Consider the following 23,950-nt stretch of genomic DNA (forward strand, 5'->3'; position numbering starts at 1 on the left):
TTCAAAACCTTTGCATCATGCATGTCACACAAACAGAATGCGATGCGTTTTGTTGATATAACAACTTTTTTCATATAGACTCCTAGCCACAAATCCACCATTTAACTTCCACAGTCCGCATTATCAAAACCATTGGTCTTGTGTGTCGCATTCCGTTTTGTGACATGCATGATGCAAAGGTTTTGAAAGTGAAACTGGTCAAAGTCACTGGCCACCTACTGTGAGCTTGTACATCAGCTGTTTCTCGGCGTGCAATACCGTTGTGGGTTGAAGTATATACAAGTATGTCTAGCTAGGAGCGCCTCACCAGCCAAAGCACAAGAGGAGGTTGAATGAACAGAAACCAACGCTACCCAAAACAACAGGTTTGGGGATCTGTTGGGAATCACGCTGGGCAAGACCTAGGGCGGCGGTTGAGTGTCTAAACGGAAGTACCGGAATTTGGCGGAAGTACCGCCCAAGGAAATGACGTTGACGTTTTACAAATCTGTTTACATTCTCCGTGAATGAAACGAGTGTTGCGATTGGTCGAAAAAGATAGTTTCCGGGGGAAATACATTCGACGGAAGTCCCCGATAGACACTCTCTACTTTAGGTCGTGACCAGGCTTTTCTCTTTGCAGATGAGTGAGGCTGGGAACGAGGCTACAGTTGGGAATTGATTACATGAAACCGCCACCTGCAGTCTCGATGTTTGTAAACAAGAAACCCGTCTATAGGATAATGACATTTATCCTCAAAAACAGGGAGGCCAGGGTTAATGTGGTTAAGTTGCACAATCCCGAGCAGAGGAGGGAGGTACAGGGACTTGGTACAGGGAGTGTTCCAACATCAATCTGATGGTTTCATACATTAGTTCTTGCAGGAAACCTGTGACCTTTCATTTCAAGGGCTAATAATCATTCATCTCGACGCGGTCCTGCCACGCACGCACGCACGCACGCACGCACGCACGCACGCACGCACGCACACACACACACACACACACACACACACACACACACACACACACACACACACACACACACACACACACACACACACACACACACAGAGTATGGACGCAGTGCAGAGGGGAGCCTGTGCCTTTTGGCACGAACAGGGCTGCATGATTAGGATGGCATGATTATGGGCTAATCATGATTAATTAGCTAGATATTCTGATCACGACTGTTAATGGTGATTAGTGGGTCTTGACGATGATTTGGGCAGAAAAATCATTTTTTGGCTCACTTTTTTTTGCATCCTAACCACTTTCCAACCTGGCGGCCCTCATTTTTGGACACAGGCGGGAATGTTTCCAGGATAGCGAAAATAGCAGATAAAGTAGATAAAATAAATCGGCATGCCAGCCTCTCAACTATAACAGGAATTATCATTTGAATTGAACTCTACACGGGAACAATGCAAGTTGGGAATCCATGCTCCACCTGGTTATGTAATACCCATTGTACCTGTTGCACCGGTCGGTCTGTCTGTGTCCCTTTTATGACCATATATGGATAGGGTTGGGTATCGATTGTATTTGATCCTAAACCGGTATTTTTTAAACAGTGCCGGTGCCTGAATCGATACTTTTCATTCAATACAAAAAATGCTAAGTACTGGGTTTAACCCATTCAATCCAGGAACGCATCTACTGTCTTCAAACTAACTTTGTCAAGGACCCCCAAAATTATATGTATTTGGCTGCGGACCCCCCATCTCAAAATATGTTGTTCCAGGGACCCCCAGAAGCAGGGATTTGAGTTATAAATGTTGTTTAAAAAGATGTATTCAAAGATTTGCAAAAATGTTCAAGATTTTTCCAAAATAGCACATCTACAAGCTCGATCTATAAGCTCTACAAGCGATGAGCTTGTAAATCTGCTATTTTTGAATAGCCAAAGTATATAATAATGCTTATAGCTAAAGTCTGCTGCCAGTGTTGCAGCACTTTGCGATTCTAGATCAGCCTAGATCGTCACACAAGTTATACAGCACTACATCACGGTACTGTACCTATTCTGTACTATTACTAACACCATCAGGGGTCGACATGAAGGGTAGTTTGTCACTGGTCCTCAGGGGGCCGGTGACTTTTCAAGATCACTGGCCTGTGTATTGTAACTACTGGCACCGGAACATTGTACTTTTGAATCAATAAATAATGTCAAAAATCAACCCTTGTTATGAAATTCTGCCGTTATGACGCAATAGTGATTTATTTAAAAAAAAAATCATATTGTGTAACTTTTGTCAAAATGTTACCACAAAGCAACACAGCAGAAGCACTCTGCCCTACAAAGCCAAAGTACAGTAACTACGTTTTTTTGGACACACTGACTTATTTGTGTATCCCAAAGGCCAAATTAGCCTTTGGGATTTTTTGGGGGGAGAATCAATTACCTCAAGAACAAATATACAATTAGTGTAATGTAACTTATATGCCGCCAAACCATTTGGCTGACCAATTCAAAACCCTCTTTCTTAACCCGTTAAGACCAGGGAGAGCATCTGTGTTGTTTTAGATCTCTTTGGCTATAAATAAATAGCAGATATATAAGCTCATAGCGTGGCACTAATGAGCTTGTAGATCTGCTATTTTCAGAGAGCAACCAAGCATTAAAATGACTTGTCTTTTAGTTCTACTGGATCTCTTCTCCACTAGTCCCTCACTAACATTTTAGTCCAGTTTTTATTTGTTTGTGAAATTGTCAATATATTTAGTCTTAGTTTTAGTCATCGTAGCTTAGTTTTTATTTAGTTTTCGTCAGTGCAAAAAGGTAGTCGACAAACATTTTGTGTCATAGTTTTAGTCGACGAAATCAACAGTGCTTTGTAGTGACTGCTCTGTGCAGGCCGTTATGAATGCCTTTGTAGTGACTGCTCTGTGCAGGCCGTTATGAATGCCTTTGTAGTGACTGCTCTGTGCAGGCCGTTATGAATGCCTTTGTAGTGACTGCTCTGTGCAGGCCGTTATGAATGCCTTTGTAGTGACTGCTCTGTGCAGGCCGTTATGAATGCCTTTGTAGTGACTGCTCTGTGCAGGCCGTTATGAATGCCTTTGTAGTGACTGCTCTGTGCAGGCTGTTATGAATGCCTTTGTAGTGACTGCTCTGTGCAGGCTGTTATGAATGCGCTGCGCAACAGTGAACTTTCAGGTGGAGCAGCAGACAGACGTCTCCATCATCTGCCTTTCAGGCCCAACTGGGACAAACATGAAACATTCAGCGCACCACTGCTCCGCTCTGACTCACTAAACTGGACCAGAGCTGTACTACCACCACACCTTCTGCAAAAAAAGAATGACTGATCTACAAGCTCACCATGTGTCGCGATGCATCATGAGCTTTGCTATTTTTGTCTAATGCTCCCTGCCCGCCCCCGCATGAATATCGTCACGGTCAGGCAGAAACCTCTCATCTCCATATTCTAACATCTTGTGTTTTTTTTTCGGAAATTAACTCTTTGAACGCCATCGACGCGTTTTCGAGTCAATTGCTACTTAATCCATCCAAGGCGTCGACGCGTTAGACGCATTGATAGCTTTTTCATTGTTTAATCAGTGATGGCGCTGTTCTATGTAACTTCCACCATCAGATTTGATTTTTTTTTACTTCCCACTCACCCGGATGCAGAATTAATTGGCTTCCGTTTCCGGTCTCGGTTTTATCTTGAAAAATGTTTTTTTTAGGCCAAAACAATTTTTTTCACACGGTATAAAGAACAAACGGAGAGCTCCGGTTACATTTTCTTTTCTCTGGACGACGAACAGTGATCGTCGTCGTGTTTACCAACAATCTGAAACCCGATCATAAACTAAGCTAAGCTATAAGATGCCCTGCGGAAGGAGGGCGGAAATACGACTACATAAAACGGATATGACGTTTGCACCCTGTTTGGGAGGAGGAGGGGAGCGAGAGAACGAAGAGAGCGAGAGAAAATGTAACTGTTTGAGTGCTGGTCGATCTGTGGTGTGTGTTTATAAACACGGCCAGACAAACGATTTAAATGGATTTAGCAATTCTGTGACCGGTTGAAAAGGTTATGAAACACGAAAACCGCTGCCGCTGGGCGAGTACATTATGAAAATACTCTGGCAGTCAAAGAGTTAATGCCCTACATGAGCATACTACGGCGTCACACGAAAGCATCGAAAGTAGGAGATCCACAAGCTTGAAGCTCGTCGTTTTGACCTTGTAGATCTGCTTCTTTAGAACATTGGTTCTCAAAGTGGGGTCCGGGGACCCCCAGGGGTCCTTGTGGGGGGGTTCCAGGGGGTCCCACAGCAAAATGTGTTAATATAGCGTCACAATAAATGTAACGTTTTATACTTTTGCTATTCAAAAATAGCAGATCTACAAGCTCATAGCGCGGCACCGAGTGCCGCGCTATGAGCTTGCAGATCTGCTATTTTTGAAAAATCGTGAAAATTTGTGCAAACCTTTGAATATATATATATTTTTAAGCGAACGTTTGTAATTAAGATCTTTGCCTCTGGGGGGTCCCTGGAACTAAATATTTGAGATGGGGGTCCGCGGCCAAATACACCATCATTTTAGGGGTCCTCGACATGAAAAGGTTTGAGAACCACTGCTTTAGAATTGTTATCCTGAAAAGTAACAGTTTCGGACATATGAGGTCCCCCCCCCGACAGAGACGATAAGCATGCCGGGGGTGTGGTTAGTAGTACTGTAGCCCTGGACATAACCAGTGTGTGTGTGTGTGTGTGTGTGTGTGTGTGTGTGTGTGTGTATACATGTCAGGTCCCATTGGTTTTGCAGCTGTGCACACACAGCACAGAGGCTGCCATGCAGCGCCTGGCCCCCTCGTTCACCCTCCATCAGCGCTGCTCTGTGTTTTCTGCAGCGTGCAGCGCTTTGAGAAGTGCTCCATGAATAAAGCTTGGACAGCAGTCGCCCCCCCTCACCCCCCCCCCCCCCCCTCCTCCTCCTCCACCCCCCCCCCCCCCCCCCGCCCTCCATTCTATAACCTGAAAACTCAGCTTTTCAGGGAAATCCCCTCCCCTTCCCTTCCGCCCCGCCCCTTTACATCTCTGGCCAACGTTTCTCTTCTCTCTTTGTTGACCTAAAGGTAGGGTAAGTGAGTAAGTGATTTTCTTTGGTTAAAATAAGTGTTAAATAGCTCTGTATTGTGATAGTACTAATTGCTAGTATAGATTGTCTGTTCAGTAACAGGAGTCTCCAGGTCTCTCCAGCTCTTTGAAAAAGCATTTTCTTACCAATTCTATCCAATCAGGATAGAGAAAGACCGGGAACGCATCTGGGTCATTTTTAGATTTCTTTAGGCTATTCAAAAATAGCAGATCTACAAGCTCATAGCGCGGCACTTCCCGCGCTATGAGCTTGTAGATCTGCTATTTTTGAATAAATCGTGAAAATGTGTGCAAATCTTTGAATATATATATATTTTTTAAAGCGTTAGGATTTAGATTTTTTTTTTTAAATCGGCCTCAGTTCTTAATGGGTTAAACAAGTGGAATTGGAAGTGATGACACAAAGAAATGAGCTGAACACAATTGAAACTGGAATACTATAAAGATTAAGCTGATACATGGGCACTCTCTTCTAATTGGCTGAATGCTGTCAACTACCTGAAAATGTATTTTCTGTTTATTAAAGAGCTGGAGAGACGGGGAGACTCCTGTTACTGAACAAACACTCTAACAATGATTACTATCAGAATATAGTGCTTCTAACAAAAAACAAATGATATCACTTACCCTGCCTTTAACGTGATGCTGTATTTTAAAATGGATTAATTAACCACTTGAAGCCCAGCATCCATATTTTCCGGGGGAACATTTGCCAAAAATAGCAGATCAACAAGCTCACAATGTGTTGCAACACGGCGCGTTGTGAGCTCGTAGATCTGCAATTTTGTGCGAAAGAAATGTGGTGTAGACGGATGTCAAGGACCCCCCCAAAAAATATATGTATTTGGCCGCCAACCCCCATCAATATATGTTGTTCCAGGGGCCCCTCCAGAAGCAAAGATTTTAGTTAAGAATGTTGTTTAAAAAGGCATGTAAAAAAGACATTCAATGATTTGCATAAATTGTATAAAATAATGGTTATAACTCAAATCTAAAACGACACAGATGCGTTCCCAGGTTGAATGGGTTAAACTTCAGTATCGGCGAAGAATTTCCATATGGGGGCATCCCTAGTGAAAATGTGTAAGCTTCAGTGCAGGGAGTACTGGCGAAAGGAAGTTCCATTGATGCTGGTGCCAGCCCCTATAGACACTGTCTATCTGCTGTGGTTTATTTACCAGCCTTTTCTCCTCATCAGATGAGAAGAAAAGCCTGGGAAAGGAAGGGTGGGACAAAAATGCCAGATTCTGTGAGAGAAACAAGCAACCAGGTCTAGGAAAACCAGCCCAAAAGAAGCGACTATGGGCCGCATGAGCACTTTAACGTATACATCAGCTATTTGAAAATATCAGATCTACAAGCTCACAACGTGCCGCGATGCGACGCGTTGTGAGCTTGTAGATCGGCTATTTTCAAAAAGATCTTGCAGGGAAATTATAATAAGCAGATCTGGCAACCCTGAATGCAGGTGAAAGTCTGATATTAGACTCAGTGGTGTAGTGGTGATTTTTTAACTGGGGGGGGATGCTATTTTTGATGACGTCACGCGAGCACACGCACACTCCAACCAGCATTAGCCTATGAAATATTCATTTTATTTTGATGTTTCATTAATTTGTGTTAATGAAGAAGTAGTTTTAGTTTGTTTTTGTTTGGTTTTTATTTAGTTTTAGTTTTCTTTGTAACGTTTCCAAAGAATGGCTTGATTTATAGAACCCAAGAAAGAAAGGTAGTTAACCTAGCTGTGATTGTGGAAAAAGTAAGACGAAGATGGACGCTGATAAGATTAGGCTATCCTCCTGGCTAGATCTGAGTGAAATGAGTTTGAGCTTTCACTCCACTGCCCTCGCTAGACCAATGCATTTGAGTGGAGAGACCAGACGGGGGTTGCGCATCTGATGGTGTCTGAAAAGCCTTTATCAGCTGCCTATTGTTTTCCTACAGCCTACCAACAACTAATATACAGACGCTACTAGCTACCACACCTGACTTACTAGCCAGGTAGCCTCGCGTAGCCAGACTATATCACTGCGTGGATATGAGTCTGGTGCTTCCATGAGGACATTTTTTTCCCCAAGGGGCGGGATCAAAACAATGGCCCTCGACGCAATTGGTTAGACCTACAACCAACTGCCAATTACAGTCTCCCATATTCGAATACTGGGCCCTGATTGGTCACCCACGTCTTCTCGAGCAGGAAATGGATTCTCTATGGAGCGGTGCCAGACCCAAATCGCAGAGTGCAATTTTTTTTTGCACTCGCAGATTCGTCTGGTCCCAGACTACTAGCCAGGTGGGTACTTGGCACGTGCACATCCGTACTTTAGAGCATCGCGTGCTCCTGCTCAAAAGAGAGATTGGTCAGTGCAACCGGCGTGCAATGACCAACGCAACACTGATTAGACTCGAGGCTCAATGTCTGTTTGGATACAAACATTTCCCACAATTAATTATTTGATCACCCATGTTACGCAGATTAATTATTTGGTCAGCCAGTTACATCCACTTCACACCAGGCACACACACACACACACACACACACACAGTGGCAGGCACACACACAGTGCTGTTTTGCCCGCTGCGTTGTTCTGCCAAGTGTTTTTCTGAAGCATGTGTGATCAGCCCCCCCATTAGTGGTTTGCTTGAAATGTTTGATCTACTGTAGTCGTGGAGCCATTTCCCCCCCTCACTCTTTAATGATGTTTACCTGCTCTCCCACTTTCTTTGAGCACTACATTTATTCTCTTTGCACTCCACTTATCCCATTAAAACCGGGAAAGCATCCGTGTTTTTTTGCGTTGGCTATTAAAAAAATAGCAGATATACAAGCTCACAGCGCGTCACTTTGTCCATGCTGCGAGATCTGCAAACTTTTTTGAAAAATCCTGAAAATTTGTGCAAATCTTTGAATATAAATATATATTTTGATAGCGAACATCTTTAAAGGGTTCACCCAAAAAAAATACTTTTCTTCTATCGATTAGTCATCCCATGGAGACTTGAGTTCATGGATATTTTTGTTTCTGTCGCATTCCTAAGCCAATCATTTTATGACCAACGGACCGGTGGGCAACGGTTCCGGTAGGAGACACAAAGGAGACTCTTTGTGTCTCCTACCGGAACCTCTGCCTACCGGCCATCAAATTATTGGCTTAGGAATGCGACAAAAACAAACAAAATATCCATGATTTCAAGTCTCCATGGGATGACTAATCGATAGGAAAAAAAAAGTCATTTTGGGGGTGAACTATCCCTTTAACTCAAATCCTTGCGTGTGGGAGGTCACCTGGAACTAAATATTTTGAGATGGGGAGGGGGTGGGAAGGTTGGTGGCCAAATACATATCATTTCGGGGGTCCGCCTTGACATGAAAACGTTCCAGAACCACTGATAGAGCACCATATGTTTTTTTTCATAAAAAGGTTAGGATTTAAACAAGACGTTTGTAGAATGAGGGCCTCAGGTCTTAATGGGTTAAGGGACTGTTTACCTCCCGGTCGCTTGTTGACTACGTTTCATGCTTTACTCTCTGCTCACACACACACAGATCTCACACTCTATGTCAGACACTCCGGATGAAGAGTGTCTGAAGAATGCCTGAACTGTCAAAATGTTCATGTTGTCGCTCTGGATAAATAATAGATAAGCTGTTATTTATCCAGTACAATACTCCAATTAAAATGTAATATCTCGAGATATTGTCTAATGGCAATCATTAACCTAGATTACTGTAGATCAATTAAGAAATGAATACATAATCAGCCACACAGACGGCACACCATTTTGGAAAACAAACCGTTTACCTCATTAAGCCATTCGATCCGGGGACGCACCTGTGTCATTTTAGATTTCTTTGGGCTATTCAAAAATAGCAGATCTACAAGCTCGTAGCTCTGTAGATCTGATATTTTTAAAAAATGTGTGCAAATCTTTGAACATAATGTATATATTATTTTTTTAAAGCGAACATTTTTAACTCAAATCTTTGCTTCTGGGGATTCAACAAAAGTCTTCTAAATCCTAAGAGTTTTTTGAAAAACATACAGTAAGTTGCAATATATCAGTGGTTCTCAAACTTTTTCATGTGAAGGACCACCCAAAATCATAAGTATTTGGCCGTGGACCCCCATCTCAAAATATTTTGTTCCAGGGACCCCACAGAAGCAAAGATCTGGGTTAAAAATGTTCGCTTTGAAAATATATATATATTCAAAGATTTGCACAAACTTTCACGATTTTTCCAAAAATAGCAGATCTACAAGATCGTAGCGCGGCACTCGGTGCCGCGCTATGAGCTTGTAGATCTGCTATTTTTGAATAGCCAGAAATAAATTAAAAAAATGACACACAGATGCGTTCCCGGTCTTAACGGATTAAACAATACAGAGCCTTTAGCAAAGAAACAGATGCGACTGGATCTTTGAAAATCCACCATTTTGTAAGCAAAACATTTGAAAAACCGTTGAAAAATCATTTGTTTTGGGCTTTAATAGACACGACGACGGTGCGGTACAGTCTAATGAGCCTGGGCTCCCCCACATGGGGAGACATTGTGTTTTGTGATGGAGCCCAGGTGTCAAATCATTCAAACGGCAGCTCTTCCGTTTTGTCTCGTTTTATTTTTGGGTGGGAACGAACGAATGTCTTTCATGTAAAAATGGAAAAAGAGAGCAATCCATCACCCCCGTGTCGCAGCAGCGCTCCTTCTCTATTACTTTGTTGTTGATTGGATACGACAGCTTGTGGATGACTTTAACCCATTAAGACCTGGAACTGTGTCATTTTTAGATTTGAGCTAAAAAGCATTATTTTACACTTTGGGCTATTCAAAAATAGCAGATATACAAGCTCATAGCGCGGCACCGAGTGCCGCGCTATGAGCTTGTAGATCTGCTATTTTTGAAAAATCGTGAAAATGTGTGCAAATCTTTGAATATATATATTTTTAAAGCGAACATTTTTAACTCAAATCGTTGCTTCTGGGGGGTCCCAGGAACAACATATTTTGAGATGGGGGTCCGCGGCCAAATACATATAATTTTGGGGGTCCTTGATATGAAAAAGATTGAGCACCACTGATATAGAAACATACGTTTTTCAGAAAACTGTTGAGATTTAGGAGACATGTAGAATCGGCTTCAGGTCTCAATGGGTTAATGGCTCCCCGCCCCCCCCCCCCCACACAGTTTTTGATGGGCTTCATTTTAAAAATGCACAGTTAACCCATTAAGACGTGAGGGCGGCCGATTATACAAATTGCCTTGTAAAATTAGTGGTTCTCACACTTTCACAGATTTCTCAAAAATGTTCAAAAATAGCGGATGTACAAGCTCGCAGCGCGGCACGAAGTGGCGTGCTGTGAGCTTGTACGTCTGCCTTTGTGCGAGCTTGTACGTCTGCCATCAAACTGTGTTGTTCCAGGGACCCCCAGAAACACAGATTTTAGTTAAAAATGTTTTTTCAAATGTTTTTTTTTTTTAATCGCCAATAAAATAATGATTATAGCTCAAATCTAAAATGACAGACGCTTTGCCGGTTTCAAATAAATAAATAAATAAATACACTCAAATGCAAGAGCTAACTAATGCTCATTCATTACTCCGTGTTGCCAAAGCAAGGCTGACACATGCTCACAAAAAAAGAAATTAAGACAATTTTATGAGAGAGAAAAAAATGAATAAGGCTCTTAACCCATTGAGACCCGAAGCCGATTCTACATGTCTCCTAAATCCCAACAGTTTTCTGAAAAACCTATGTTTCTATATCAGTGGTGTTCAATCTTTTTCATGTCAAGGACCCCCAAAATGATATGTATTTGGCCGCTGACCCCCATCAAAATATTTTGTTCCTGGGACCCCCAGAAGCAAAGATTTGAGTCGGAAATGTTTGCTTTAAATATATATATATATTCAAAGATTTGCACACATTTTCACGATTTTTCAAAAAATAGCAGATCTACAAGCTCGTAGCGCGGCACTCGGTGCCGCGCTATGAGCTTGTATATCTGCTATTTTTGAATAGCCCAAAGTGTAAAAAGATGCTTTTTAGCTCAAATCAAAAAATGACACAGTTCCAGGTCTTAATGAGTTAATTATAAGTTATGATAATGATAATGAGTTTTTCTTTTTATCTTCCGGGCAGTAGGCTATAGTGCCTGATCATAATACTTGGTTTGCGGGCCGTGTTGCACACCAAACATAGCAGATCTACTAGCTGAAGATGTGCTTTGGCGAGTGACACCGGTGCTGCAAACTAGCATAAAAAAGCCACCGTCATTCAGAAGCTAAGTAGCTAATTGCTTGTTGACATGGAGGATGTCTCCTTTTGAAACAAGACTCTCAAGGTAAGTGAGTGAATGAAGATCTGGCTGTTTTCACTGTGAATAGATACCAAAAGGTCCGTGATGATTCACCCATAAAAAAAAATTGAATGAAACCCAATAACTATAATTATGCTACTTCAATTTGGCTGTTTATTATTGTGCTAGTTAATGTTAATTACTAAGTCCCTGAACACCAGATAAAACACCCCAAATGTTCTTTGGGGAAAAAGCACGGTTGTCAGTAAATGCAACAGAGGAAACATTCCATTAACCCTTTCAGACCTGGAACGCATCTGTGTCACTTTAGATTTCTTTGGCTATTCAAAAATAGCAGATATACAAGCTCATAGCGCGGCACCGAGTGCAGCGCTATGAGCTTGTAGATCTTCTATTTTTGAAAAATATTGGAAAAAAAAATGTTTCGATTTTTTTCAAAAAACTCTAAGAATCGCCTCAGGTCTTAATCGGTTAAAGTCGACAGGGGGCTTTTTTTTTTTTACCTTTAAGAACTTATAATGCTGCTCCAGATCTTCATCCTTGAAGCCAGTCCCAATCTGCACAAGGAAAAAAAAAAGAGATAAGCCACATTTTCTCACACACACACACACACACACACACACACACACACACACACACACACACACACACACACACACACACACACACACACACACACACACACACACACACACACACACACACACACACACACACACACACACACACACACACACACACACACATTTCTATTCCCCTAACGGTGAAGATGGCAGACATTTGGCGGAGACACATTTGGCGCACCGCGCCAACAAACGCCTTGTCTGTGCGTTTCACCTGCAGAGGGGCTATGTCACCCCTCTCAAAGACCGCAAGCCCGCCGAGACCCCCCCCCCCCCCTCCCCCCGCTCACAGACAAAAGAGTCACCTAACTGGGAGACAGGCAGGCAGGCAGCGGCAAAGGCAAAGAGGCAACAAGGAGCCAAAGGACGGTTTCGACGCCGTTGTGCATAAACCTCTTATCTCGACATTCTAACTTTGTGTTTTTTCGTCAATTAGCGCCCTACTCGATCATACTACAGCGTCACACGAACGCGTCCAAAAGCAGCGGATCCGCGAGCTCGAAACGCGCCGCGTTTCGAGCTCGCGGATCCGCTGCTTTTGTCGCTTTTGAATTTCAATCTTGAAACGTAACCGTTTTGGACGTATGAGGTTTCCACCCCACAGAGAGACGATTTAGAAAACAAATAGCAGCCTTCCTTTCCTTCCTCACATAGACCTGAGTGCTCATGGCGTTACTACACTGTGTGTGTGTGTGGGGTTCCAACCACAACACTTGTCATTTCAAACCTTGCCCCGCTTCATCGTTTTTGTCTTTATTTTGTAGTGACACTGCAACTCTCCATTCTCAGCTGGTGTTCTGTTCGGTTACTGTTTTTGATGAATCGAATAATCAAGATGCAAATTTGTTTCAATATACAACCAATCGATTCAAAATATTTTTTATCGTTTTTTTTAATAATTGTCTAAATTTTTCGGGTCTAATTCGGGTCTAATTCGGTCTAATGCGGGTCTAATTCGGTTCTATTTGACCAATATAAATCAACCTTTTTTCGGGTCTAATTCGGTCTAATTCGGTTCTATTTAAGGTTCTAAGTTAAGTTACAATGAAAGATGGCCTTTCAAGAACTAATGAAGGATAAATAATTTGTACTGTTTTAACTTTGATAACATAAAAACGAACATATATTTACATAAATAATAATTATGATTTTTTTTTTTTTTTAAATCATATTTTTTTTTTAATATGGCCAGGGGCCACAAGGAAGCTCCTCGCGGGGCCGCACGTGGCCCGTGGGCCGCCAGTTGAATATCTATGTTGTATAGGTATATTTGTGGGGTCCCCATTCTGGGCATGTCATAATAGGCGCACATTATGAGAAAATGAAACATCTACAAGGCAAGCTCAAAATCCGATGCGTTGTGAGCTTGTAGATCAGCTATTGGAAGACATTTGGTGCAGAGGGACAAAGAAGGTACAGACCCCTAGGGGACCCCAGTGAACGAAGTATAAAGGGTTTAAGTGGTTAAGTAATCTACATACGTACACATTACAAAGTAAACAAATAAAATATGCCGTAAAACTTCATTTAAAGACCGCACACTCTCTGCACACTCTCTCTCTGCACTGTAGTTGGTGCTGAGAACGCACTCTTTTGGAGCGAGAAAAAATTAATGATTCCCAATTTACATCTTACTCGATGGCCTCGTTTTTAATAAGGTTAGGCAATATTCATTATGGTTTAAATAAAAGCCTGGGTTTATTATTAACTGACGTTTTATTGGTACTGTATATAGATATTCTTTCTGAGCAAGCTCAGCTGTGCCGTTGTAAACATCGGAAAACGATTATCTTTTCCTTGACACGAAACGGGAAATAAAAATCAAACCATTGGGGAGCGCGGGGGGACCGTTCGTTCACTTGTATGGTCGGTAGTTTTTCCTCCAAAATGACAAGCAGACACGGCAGCTTGCCGCTCCGATGCTCGGTAGATCATGTCGGATTTCTGAACGGGGATTTTTAGATTGCTAGAAAACCCAAAGGTTTTCAGCTCGTTTCAGCTTAAACCTTTAAGACCTGGAACGCATCTGTGTCATTTTTAGATTTGAGCAAAAAAGTATTATTTTACACTTTGGCTATTTTTGAAAAATCGTGAAAAAGTGTGCGAATCTTTGAATATATATTGTTTTAAGCAAACATTTTTAACTCAAATCTTTGCTTCTGGGGGTCCCTGGAACTAAATATTTTGAGATGGGGGTCGGTGGTCAAATACATATAATTTTGGGGGTCCCATGAAAAAGTTTGGGAACCACTGATATAGCAACATAGGTTTTTTTTTTAAACTGTTAAGATTCAGAAGACATTTGTAGAATTCCCAGAAGCAGAATCCCTATAAGTTACAAATGTTCGCAAAAAAAAAATAGATACTGTATATAAAATAGTAGATCTACAAGCTCATAGCGCGGCACTCGGTGCCGTGCTATGAGCGTGTATATCTGCTATTTTTTGAATAGCCCGAAGAAATCTATAAAATGACACAGATGCGTTCCCGGTCTAAATGGCTTAACCTAAAACATATATCTGAATCAACTTTGTGTGACTCCATTTAGTGCAGCGGCCCGTCTACAAGGCAGCGTGAGAAAGCCTGGTTAAACCCCAATCGGGAGGAGATGAGCAGAACTGTGATGTTGTGGATGACGGCGCACTATCGCTGTCTGATGATGCAGTCTCCCAGGTAACTGTCAAACAGTGTGGTTGCGAGATTAAATCCAGACAGACACACAGATACCCTGTCTTGCAGAGTCACCAGTGGTTAAAGTAACGAAGTGCATTTACTCAAGTACTGTACTTAAGTACAATTTTGAGGTAATTTTACTTTACTTGAATATTTACTGAGAAATTTCAACTGCCCCTAGCGGCCTAAAGGTAAGGTCGACAGAAATGGCAGTGGATGTGTTGGATGAAGCTCAAAGTGAACTTTACTCAGGTATCTAGTTTGTCGCCGTCCTACCTTCCTAGCCTGTGTTATATATAAAGAAAAACGGGCGACAATGGCCAAAACTCAAGCGAAAATCACCGATTGAAAATCGGCGAAAGTGTCCGTTTTCAAGATGATTTGGCCATTATCTCTGTAACGGAAGGTCCAATCGGCTCAGTTTAAAGCGTGTTGGATACGTGACTTTGAGGACATTAAGCACACAATGACTCCTTTTCGTTCTTTGGGGGTTTTCGGTCCTAAAAGTATGGTAATTGTTTCGGGCCAGGCCGAGCCTCAGGCTGGCCCAGTAGGGTCCAGTTAGGGCCGGGCCTTAATTTTCAGGCCCGTTGAGAACTCTACCCCAGAGGGGCGTGTACTGAGTCCTCTGTTGTATCGCTACACCCTTGACTGTGTGTGTGGCCACAAACAGCTCCAACATCAATGTCAAGTTGGCTGACGACACAGTGGTGAAGGTGGGCCTTCAAATCTCAAACCATGAAGAGAGGCCCTCCCTGGAGGAGGTGGAAAGTCTGTTGCAGTGGTTGCCAAGAAACCTTCCTCTACCTGAACGTCGGGGAAAAACTACGGAAATGATGCAAGATAAGGCAGAGATCTTACACGCCACTCTCGATCGATGGGGCACCGGTGGAGAGAGTGAGCAGCTTTCAAGTACCTGGGCCTGCACATCACGGAGGACCAGTAACTAAGTACATTTACTCAAGTACTGTACTTTTTGAAATGTTTTATGTACTTTTACTTTACTGAAGTATTTCCAATTGTCTATACTTTTACTTCTACTCCACTACATCTCAGAGGCAAATATTGTCCGTTTACTCCAATACAATTATTTGAAAACTTTAGTTACTAGTTACTTTGTAGATATAAATTATTACATTATTAAACATACATTAACCACTTTAGCCCTATTTTATACCCAGGCTATTTGAAAATAGCAGATCTACAAGCTCACAACGCGTCGCATCACGATGCGTTGTAAGCTTGTAGATCTGCCATTTTCAAACATTTTTCAGTACTTTTGGTACTATTTATTATCATATTGTTTGTGTCCCTCAAACGTTTTTCAAAAGGTTTGAGCCTAAATCAAGCCTCAGATATACTCATTCCAACTAACTAACTAGCCAAATCAGTTTGGCCTGTTTTGAGACCAATTTACATAAAACCTCCAGATATGCTGTGAAAGCCTGAGTGCTCAAACTGGGGTATTTTTTGGGATAGAAGAGAGGTAGGGGAGACCAAAAACACACAAAAAAGGGAAAGTTAAAATTCATCGTGTAGTCCCTTTAACCCATTAAGACCTGGAACTGTGTCATTTTTAGATTTGAGCTAAAAAGCATTATTTTACACTTTGGGCTATTCAAAAATAGCAGATATACAAGCTCATAGCGCGGCACCGAGTGCCGCGCTACGAGCTCGTAGATCTGCTATTTTTGAAAAATCGTGAAAATGTGTGCAAATCTTTGAATATATATATTTCTAATGCGAACATTTTTAACTCAAATCTTTGCTTCTGGGGGTCCCTGGATTTTGATGGGGGTCCGCGGCCAAATACATATAATTTTGGGGGTCCTTGACATGAAAAAGATGGAGCACCACTGATATAGAAACAAACCTTTTTCAGAAAACTGTCGAGATTTAGGAGACATGTAGAATCGGCTTCAGGTCTCAATGGGTTAAGTAAAACATTGAGTACTTTTTTCCACCACTGGGCGTGCACATCACAGAGGATTTGACCTGGAGAGAATGCACACAGGAGAGTCTGTGCCAAAGAAGAAGAAGGCCAGGCAGCAGCACCTGCACTACCTTTAGACAGCACTACCTTTAGACAGATAAGTGCATTCAAGGTGTCACACAGAAGTCCTTGCACTCTGCTACCACCCAGAGCTTATACTGGCAGGGTGTATCACTGTCTGGCATAGAAACAAGAGGCTCTCGGGGGCCTGCCAGTCCTTCAGAAGGCTGTGCGTTCAGCTGAGGGTACCATAGGGAGAGAGAGCCCTTACGCCCCTGTTGGATGTCTGCCGGGCTGTTTAGAGCCATAAACAAGGACATGGACGGAAGGCAAAATGATTGAGGGAGAAAAGAAAAAAAAAGACTGGAAAAAAAGGAAAAAAACTAACAAAATAAAAAAAATGATGTGGGTTGCCACTAGGAACTGTAGCCATTCCTACAGTATATAAATTCAATTGCTTAACCTAACATCGCACAATGTATATTACACAAGGTATAGACCAATTATTTGTTTACCAACAGTGAGACTGGACGCACAGGTGATTGTTTCACGCAATCAATTCTCAACCTGTTGTTTTGGGGTGCACTGGTTTCAGCACACCCCAACCCCCTCTTGTGTGTTGGCTGGTGAGGCGCGTCCTAGCGAGACCTGACAGAATGGGTTTCATTGAGCGCATACTGGTTGCACGCATACTGGTTCTTATCAGTGTGACGTCGTCTGTTAAGGGGTCTATCGGTACACATGGTCATGCCTTATTTGCATTTTTCACTATATTTTTAACTTTAATATTATGTTGATATTACCACTGCTGCTATAGTATAAAACAGTGGTTCTCAACCTTTTCAGGCCACGACCCCCCAACATAATCATATTTGAACTGGGGACCCCCCAAAATAATCATATTTGAGTTGAGGCATAACATTTTGTATACTTAAGCCCCTTTTCCAATGCAGCTTAAGCACCACACCACATCAAAATATCTACCGTTTCCATAACACAAAAGTACACCCTCTTAAATCCACAGGTATAAGTAGCAGACTCCGGTCATTGACACTCATTTCATTTGTAATGTAAACATTGGTGGACGTCATTGCTTCTTGTCTAACAATGTAATGTAGGTGAGTGGCCAACTGTCCTGTATACAAATCACCTGTGCACGTGTGGGTGAACCATTTGGTTCGGTATGAACCAAATGGATCCTTATAACTGTGATTATAATACAAAATAAATGATAATGTATTACAACTATGCTAATTGTAATACACTATAATAGATTATAACAGTGATTATAATACAATATAATCTATTACCATGTATTACAACTATATCCTGGTCTAAATAAAACGTCAGTGATCAGTCATTATGATGTGTTTGGCCCCGTTTGGCCTAGCTCAGACCTACTCTGGAGTGGTGTCAAAATAGGCACCAGTTTAGTACCACTTTGACACCACTTTGACTACCCACTTCATTGTAGTGGAAACCGTGGCACAAGTGGGCGGTGTGGGGTGGGGTAGGGTGAGGCCATGCGTATGGACGAATCATTGATGCTTCTTCGGCTTCTGGATTTAATCTCGCAACCACTGGACCACATGAACATCATACTTTTTGAGATATGAAACTTTCATTTTATAACGCAAGTCAATGGGCTCTGATTGAGCTGAAAGCTTGCCCAAATTTGGAGTCTGTTATTTTTCTGTTGTTTTTGTTCGCCTAATTAGGAAGCCAGTTAAAAGTGGTTTTCACAATTGAGTGTTTATTCAAAAGAAATCTCTATTTGAAATGGAATTTTATTTGACAAACTCTACAACTACTTTGTATTTGGTACCGACGAGGCACTAACAGGTTCTGAGATCTTAAAAAAAGAGCTTTTCTTGTCTGTCACGTCTTTAAATCCTAGATTTTGACGAGATGCGTTTTGATGCCAAATCCTCTTTCTTTCATTGTGATCTTATCTTTATCCCATCTCATGTAGTCTGCTGTGTCTAATCCAAAGAGAAGAGCATGAACAGCAAGTGTCTATGCGTGTCGATCTGATAAATCTGCCACAAAAAAAAAGAGGAAATTATGAATAAAAAGACCTGATTTTTTTTGGTTAAATGTAAATGCTAGGGGGGTCCGGTGGCAATTGTATTGCCATCCATCCCCTGGAACCTCAAATGACCCCCCCCCCCCGGTGTATCCCAAGTTTAAAATAACGTATTCAGTAAAGTAAAGTAATGGATTGCAGCAGCCTTAACCCATTCAATCCAGGAAACCATCCGTATCATTTTAGATTTTTATTATATTGAATTAAATAGCAGATCTACAAGCTCATAGGTCCACTCTATGAGCTTGTAGATCTACAATAAAATAAAAAAAAATCATGAAGATTTGTGCAAATCTTTGAATATATATTTTTCAAAGCGAACATTTGTAAAATATTTAGTTTGAAGCAAAGATTTGACTTACAAATGTACAAACGCTTTAAAAAACATATATTCAAAAATGTCCAAAAAGTAAATAAATATATTTTTCAAAAATAGCAGATCTACAAGCTCATAGTGCGGCACTCGGTGCCGCACTATGAGCTTGTATATCTGCTATTTTTGAATAGCCAGAAGTATAAAACAGTGTCACAGATGCGTTCCCGGACTGAATGGCTTAACCCTGATGGCTCCAGTGAAGCCGCTCCGACAGCCAACAGTAGCAGCAGCAGACTGGATTCACTGGGCAGCATCCAGGTGTAAATGAGAGTGTGTGAGCACAAAGAACAAAGAGGAACATGCACACTCAGCAAAAAAAAAAGAAACTCTCCCATAGATGACTACAGGGTTCAAACAGAAGGGGAAAAGAAACGGACGATTGAAGGATTGTGCAGGACGGGGAGGTGATTGAAGTCTTATCAATGATTGTTCACACTCCTTGGCTCGTGTAATGGCAAAAAGCAGGCACCCGGAAAAACAAAGCTTTGTCCGGCCGCTTTAAAGGGTATTATATTCATAGACATGCACCCAAAGTAACAGTTTTTGGACAGAGACGATATATATATATATATATATATATATATATATATATATATATATATATATATATATATATATATATATATATATATATATATATATATATATATATATATATATATATATATATATATATATATATATATATACACACACATTTTGAGGCAATTCTAGCTGCTTGCACACACAGACGAGCATAAACACAAAAGGTTAACCACTTACTTAAGCCCTACTTTAAAAGTTTGTTGTACGAAGACAGCGAAAATAGAAGATCGACAAGCTCAGGTAGCAACGCGTTTTCCCCCGATTACAGGGATGCCAAGTCGAAATGGACACACACACACACAACCAATAACGCTGCATCTACGCCAGACTTTTCAAAGCGCGTACAACGCGTTTGTTTAGATCCAATTGACATCAATGATACCAGCTACATCAGGCGCGCGGATACGCGAGTCCCGCATACGCAGACTTTAAAATAGGACCTAAAGGATAAGGATAATTCCTTTTAACAGGTCGTTCATGAAAGTCCTTGCGGTCTTGTTTCCAATGAGAACCTGTGAGCAATTAGGGGTTAAGAGTCTTGCTCAGGGACAAATCTCATTTCATCGACACATATGCTGGGATGGCCTGGAATCGAACCTGGGGCAACCAGGGCCTCTGGCTCCCTAGGCGGGCTCACTAACCACTCAGCTATGGCCGCAAAGTGTGTGTGAGCGTACATGCGCGTGTATGCGCAAATTCTCTGGTGTAGATCGGCCGTAATGCAGACACACACACACACACACACACACACACACACACACACACACACACACACACACACACACATTTCAGACAATACACAACATGCAAAATAACCAACACTATAAGACTGTGGTTCTCAAACCCTTTGCATAACATATGATTTTTTTTTTAAATAGCTGATGTACTGTATATACGGTTAAAGTGGTTAAACAGATTTGTATGCTATATTAACACATTTTGCTGGGGAGGGACCCCCTGTAACCCCCTCAAAGACCCCTGACCCCACTTGAAGAACCACTGGTATCACACACACCTTGCAGATGGACTGGAACTCTTCATTATCCTCGTCGTAGCAGGCCAGCAGGAAGCCTCCGTAGGTCCCTGTCCTCTTGCCCTTCCCCAGGTAGGCTCCTATCACACACAGGTCCATGGTGTCCCCCACGCCCTCCAGGTAGTCCTTCTTCAACTGGAAGAGGGAGGGGGGGTGACAGACAGACAGAGAGACAGAGAGAGATTACGAGGGAGTTGGTGAGAGACAGAGAAGGACATCTCAGGTTAATGTGTGTGTATCCACTTGTCTAGTGTCTATTGGAGTGTGTGTGTGTGTGTGTGTGTGTGTGTGTGTGTGTGTGTGTGTGTACACAATCAAATGTCCCCACAAGTATAGTAGAATTTGAGAAATAGACATTGTGAGGACAATTTTCCTGTTTTTTTTTTGCAGCGTAGCCGCTCCTATAAGTGGGGTTGGGACACCTCATTAGTACACACCCTTCGCTGTACTGTGATTGGCTCATAATAGCACATCCCTCTACATTAGTACACCCCTAGCTGTACTGTGATTGGCTGACTCTATTGGCTGACTCTATTCAGCACTGTGATTGGCTAGAGAGACACATGATGAAATTAATAACCTATAAATAGGACTATGCACTTTTAAAAAAACTTTTTTTTTTAAAGTGAGCTTCCATCACTGTGATGACCACACCGCTCACTTCACACTGGGTGTGATTTTTACATTATTTTTAGAGTTAAGCTTACAAGGAGAAGATTCAGGTTAGGGTTAGGCATGTAGAGGTGAGGTTTAGGGGGGGTTATACTGTAGTTATCACCCATTTATACATAGTTGTGTGCCGCTGCCGTGCACAGAAAATAGCTGATCTACACGCTTGCATCGCAACGTGATCTTGTAGATCTGGGGGGGGGGTTTCAGTGCGCGTCACCGGCACACAACACAAGTACAACTCAGGCTTGAGTATTTTGAGTTGAAAAAAATCCGCCCTAAAACGTTGATGTATGGTAGTACAAACGTGTGTGTGTGTGTGTGTGTGTGTGTGTGTGTGTGTGTGTGTGTGTGTGTGTGTGTGTGTGTGTGTGTGTGTGTGTGTGTGTGTGTGTGTGTACTCGTTTTGTGTCATAAACGGCGTGAGATCTGGTATACGACTGTGTGTTAGATCTAGAGAGAGGGGGAGCCAGAGCAGGGTGTAAATCATGACAGATTGCTACCAGCTTCTTTCCAATTGCAGCGAAAAATTTGGCTCCGTTTCATGACTTTGTCTCCACTCCAGCAGACAACATGTCAGCGCCATTCAACCAATCTGACGGTAGCTATTGTTGTTCTGTACGCCTGGAAAGTAACACGAGCGCCTGATGAGATTCTCAAAACCGCTGTGATCCTGTCACAGTGTAGAGAAAAAAAGGGGAAATGATTTTCAACCGGCACTGTTTGCGCGCGCGCGCTCGTGCGTGTTTTCATACGTGCGTCGACAGTGTGAGCGGGTGAGCGAGTATACGTGTTGTTCACTGGTGCGCAATGTGTGCAACACTGTGGGGCCCCATTTAACCCGTTAAGACCGGGAACGCATCTGTGTCATTTTAAGATTTCTTTGGGCTATTCAAAAAATAGCAGATATGAGCTTGTAGATCAAAAAAAAAAATGTAATCGTGGAAAGTTTGTGCAGATCTTTGAAAAAAATAAATAATAATAATAATATATATATACTATATGTTTTTAAGCGAACATTTTTAAACTCTGATCTGTGCTTCTGGGGGTCCCTGGAACAACATATTTTGAGATGGGGGGTCCGCAGCCAAATACTTTTTTGGGATTGGGGGTCCTTGACATGGAAAAGTTGGAGCACCACTGATAGAGCAACAATAGTTTTATCAGAAAAATGAAGACATTTGTTGAGACATTTGACAGTTACAAATGTTTGCTTTAAAAAAATATATAAATTCAAAGATTTGCACAAATGTTCAAAAAGATTTTTTCAAAAATAGCAGATCTACAGGCTCATAGCGCGGCACTCGGTGCCGCGCTATGAGCTTGTATATCTGCTATTTTTGAATAGCCCAAAGAAATCTTAAAAGGACAGAGATGCGTTCCCGGTCTTAATGGGTTAAAGGGATCTTTGGAGCATGGTCTAAAAGCCTTAGGGCCGTGTCCAACTCCACTTCTGCCAGTTAAACGCTCAACTCAACTCAAATGTTATTTATAAAAGCACATTTTAGAAAATGACCGAAGCCAAACCAAAGCGTTATACAAGACCTAGAGAACAAGTGTTTTTAGATTTATTTGGCTATTTGAAAATAGCTATTTTAGAAAAATCGTGAAAATTTGTGCAAGTTGAATTCTTTTTTTTTTTGCGAACATTTGTAACTCTTTCGCTCTCTTTGTAAATCTTTGTTTCTGGGGGGGGTCCCTGGAACAACATATTGGGATGGGGGGAGGCAGACAAATACATTTTGGGGGTCCTTGACATGAAAAGTTTGAGAACCACTGATATACAGTATAGCAACATACTGTACGTTTACAAATAATAAAAAGATATTTGTAGAATCCCCAGAAGCAAAGATTTGAGTTATGTTCGCTTATAATCAAACTAAATATTTGCGTTCCTGGTCTTAATGGGTTAACACAGCAAGAGAACAACAGTAACACAGCTAAAATATACAGCACATTAAAATAATACACACAGCAGAAAAACAGTGAGGTGGGCTCTAGGGTGGTCCTGAGGTGTGCTCAAAAGGCCAGAGAAAATAAATATGTCTCCAGTAATGATTTAAAGGTGTCTATGGTGGACTGGGGGGCTCTGATGTTAAGCGGCAGGCTATTCCATAGCCTCCGGGCAGCCGTAGAAAAGGCTCCATTACAGAACCCCTGGTGGTCCGCGGTGTAATCTGGGCCAAAAGAGGTTGCATTTATAGTCTCTGAATTAGTCCATGGGTGTGTTTGGGGCGTAACACCGATGAATTCATTAACCTATTAAGACCTGGAACGCATCTGTGCTAAAAAAAAACATTATTTTACACATTGGCTATTCAAAAATAGCAGATCTACAAGCTCGTAGCGCGGCACCGAGTGCCGCGCTACGAGCTTGTAGATCTGCTATTTTTGAACATTTGTAACTCAAATATTTGCTTCATGGGGGTCCCTGGAACAAAATCTTTTGAGATGGGGGTCCGCGGCCAAATGCATATCATTTTGAGTGGCCCTTGA

General features: G+C 41.8%; 1 protein-coding gene across 2 annotated transcripts in view; it reads right to left on the minus strand.

Moving 5' to 3' along the window:
- LOC311045296 (DNA ligase 1-like) overlaps positions 1 to 23,950 on the minus strand; it is a 108,383-nt gene that overhangs the window by 17,361 nt on the left and 67,072 nt on the right. For both annotated transcript variants that reach the window (XM_084057114.1, XM_084057113.1), the window contains 2 exons: positions 20,768 to 20,920; positions 11,920 to 11,973 (listed from right to left, as the gene is read on the minus strand). In XM_084057114.1, the coding sequence (XP_083913240.1) occupies positions 11,920 to 11,973; positions 20,768 to 20,920 (207 nt within the window). The remainder of the gene's footprint in view (positions 1 to 11,919; positions 11,974 to 20,767; positions 20,921 to 23,950) is intronic.

This window comes from Gymnoscopelus microlampas, assembly GCF_963454915.1.
Source record: "Gymnoscopelus microlampas genome assembly, chromosome: 5".
NCBI lineage: Eukaryota > Metazoa > Chordata > Actinopteri > Myctophiformes > Myctophidae > Gymnoscopelus > Gymnoscopelus microlampas.